The sequence below is a fragment of the Gloeophyllum trabeum genome (assembly GCF_000344685.1).
Source record: "Gloeophyllum trabeum ATCC 11539 unplaced genomic scaffold GLOTRscaffold_00047, whole genome shotgun sequence".
NCBI lineage: Eukaryota > Fungi > Basidiomycota > Agaricomycetes > Gloeophyllales > Gloeophyllaceae > Gloeophyllum > Gloeophyllum trabeum.
The window spans coordinates 6,478-9,442 of NW_006920456.1; the positions used below are offsets into that span (position 1 = coordinate 6,478).

At 47.1% G+C, this 2,965-nt stretch overlaps 1 protein-coding gene across 1 annotated transcript; it reads left to right on the forward strand.

Annotated features, from left to right (window-relative positions):
* Nucleotides 1-1,659: 1,659 nt before the first annotated feature.
* Nucleotides 1,660-2,712, forward strand: GLOTRDRAFT_26194 (uncharacterized protein; the record flags this gene model as incomplete). The annotated part of the gene is made up of 2 exons (XM_007873200.1): nt 1,660-2,072; nt 2,127-2,712. Coding segments are annotated over 2 exons (999 nt in total), but the record flags the coding sequence as incomplete, so codon positions are not given.
* Between the last annotated feature and the right edge of the window lie 253 nt (nt 2,713-2,965).

Below are 2,965 nucleotides of genomic sequence, written 5' to 3' on the forward strand. Positions count from 1 at the left end.
TTGTTTGTTCTTGTTTGTTCCAAGTTCGAGTTTTTGCACAGCTTTGACATTTTCTTGTCTCTCTCTCTCACCACCACAAGCTCAAGTCAGATATACAGTCAGGAGGTTTATCAAACTACATGCACTTTGTTTGTTTGACTTTATTTGCTAGAATCTCGAGTTTTTGGCCTTTATCAAAGTCATTTCAGTCACTCCAATTATCTGCCCTTATATAATGTCAAAGTATGTTCACTGGGCAAATTGCAGGTCACTCCTGAACCAGTGTTATTGTAGAGTCAAATGCTCCATATGCAGTATGTCTGTGAAGATGCTGAAGGGCCATGTGCAGGATTGCCATAGCCTGGAAAACAAAATTAAACTATCTGGTGCGTACAATGTCTGTATTTAAAACTCTGACCATAATTCTAGCAGTAGATCATACCATAATAATTCAGCGAGAGTCTGATACAGCAGCATTACGTTGTCCAGTCCCAGGATGTAGGACGACACACATGCAGCTACCCAGTATGAAGGCTCACCTTAGGTTGGAGCATAAGGACTATGTTTCCCATAGTCCTGGCAACACGCATCCTCCTTTGGTTGCGAATGCGGCTCCAGATATGATGGATATCGATTCTAATGAGGTGCGGGGACACTCCAATGCCGGTCAGTCTGCTGTGCCGGACTCTGTTACATTGCAAAATGCTGCGGAAAGGGGTGAATCAGCTCACAGTTCTACTCCACTGTGTAACCTGCCTCCCGCTCTTCCAGATGTTTCCATACCGTCCCACCCTGCTCGTACTCAGCCTCCAATGCCATTCTCGGATAATCGCTTGATCTCTACCCCTCTGCTTGATCGACTTGGCTTACGCATCCATGCGTACTTGAAGGTCTTGATCTGCGTTGGCTGTGAGGTTTGCTGGATACCTACGGCGGTGCTGACCCACGTAAAAGGCCATGGTGTCCAAGTTCGCAAGACTGATGCTCTGGACCTTGAAAAAGTGGTCATAGAGTACGACATCCGTCGTGACTATGATATCCTTCCCCCTGCTCCAGGTGGTGCTCCTGTGGCTGGCATCAAGGTTCGTGAAGATGCTTACTGCTGCACTGGCTGTCCTGCTTGCTTTTGTACCCGCCGATCATTGCTAGGGCACTACAACAAGGAGCACAGCTCAATGAACATCTCTGCCAAGGAGAAGTGGAAGACAGGGTCTATTCAGACTTTGTTTCACCCAGTTCCCCAGAGGTATTTCCAGGTTGATACAACTATGTTACAACATTCAAGCGAGACTGCATTCGACATCTTCATGCGAGTGGAGTTCCCGGTGTTGAACCACCGGGTAATTGCACCAGTTTCCAGCGAGCAAGAGGTGCCATTGTTGCTCAAGATGACTCAGTGGCATGCACATGTTGCTCCATGGACTCAGGATGGAGTCCACTGCCACAATCTATGTGAACTGGTGAAACTACCTACTGGACTTCACCACTCTGGGATTGGCCATTTGAATGAGGTTGTGTTCAACTACATGACAGCTATCCGTAACCTGGCCAAGAAGTCTCCCCTCGGTGTGCGTTGCCTCCTGATGGAGTGTCCTCGGTGAGTTAACATATACCATTCCATGCAAATTTATGTAATGCCCTTGTAGGGTTTCAAGCCATACAACACCCTGGAGATATCATGACTCTGACACAACTCTACGGAAATACTCAATTCCTCTGCGTTCATTGGCTCATGCAGTATTGACATCTCTGCAGGGTCATAAGTCAGGATATACCTTCCCACTGAGTGAGGAGGATATAGAACGGGCTCATCGCTTGCAGGAAAATCTTGATACTGCTGAGGATGATGGAATTTCAGTATTCCATGCATTTATCTATCCATTCTTGTCCCGCAGCATGGATCCCGCTTCTGATAATAAGTGGGCATCTGTCTTGGAATGTTTTCTGGCGGTCTTCTCGCTTCTCCCAGACAGTACACACAAAAAAGCCTCCGATATGACTCAGCCGCTGGCAATGCTTGAGTATCACTGTCGAGGAGCTACCCTTTATGAGGCACATAGGCAGCAAGCAGAGTTTGATAATGACTTGTACAAGTGAGTTGTTATGCTGTTTTCTGCTCTCTGCCACAATGGACTTACTTGCCATAGATCGGTCACCCACCACTGTCTCGATAATCTTCATCCTGGAACATTGACTCCTTTCACAACTCTTGTGGACTACCAACGCTTCATTTCGTCCCTGGCTTTCTCTGAGACAACTGCACCCAGCATCACGATCTCTGATGATGCTACCAAGTTTGCATACAAAGGCAAGCTGTTGCAGCTGGCAGACCTGACTGGTGGCGTTCGTCGCCTCTTTCAAGACACGGAGAACCAAATGAATAAACTTTTCCATGGCCAAAATATCCCTATCAATATCCCAGATCATGTTCCTGATGACATGACCAATGCGGAACGTGACTATAGCTGGCTTAATAATGGGACCTTCACAGAGCCTGGAATACTTTGGAAGATCTTGACACAGGATAAGGATCTCCGCCTGTGCCCAGTTGATCCTTCTGGAGCACTGATGTGGAATCCTGGGGCGATGAATGAGGTGATGGAGGTCTGTTCACAAATTAACAAGTCTCTTGCCGTTCTCTGTCATGTGCTTGCTGGCCAGCCTGCACGTGCAACAGAATTTGTTGATCTGAAGATCCGCAACTCTACTTCACCACGAGGCCTTTTCCGTGACTTCCAGGACTTGATCTTTGTACGTCGCAGAGTCAAGACAGAATCACAAACAGGGAAGGAATCCTTCATTCCTAACTACCTGCCTCCTGAGCTCCAAAGACTGGTGGAACAATACCTCCTGATTGTCGTGGAAGAACACTTTGCTCAAAAACTCTGGGACAGCAAAGTCTATGCACTCTATCGTGAGTTTATGTGGGTCCAGATGGGTCGGCAGATGACAAGTGAAAACTTCTCATCTACTCTGGAGTCCTATT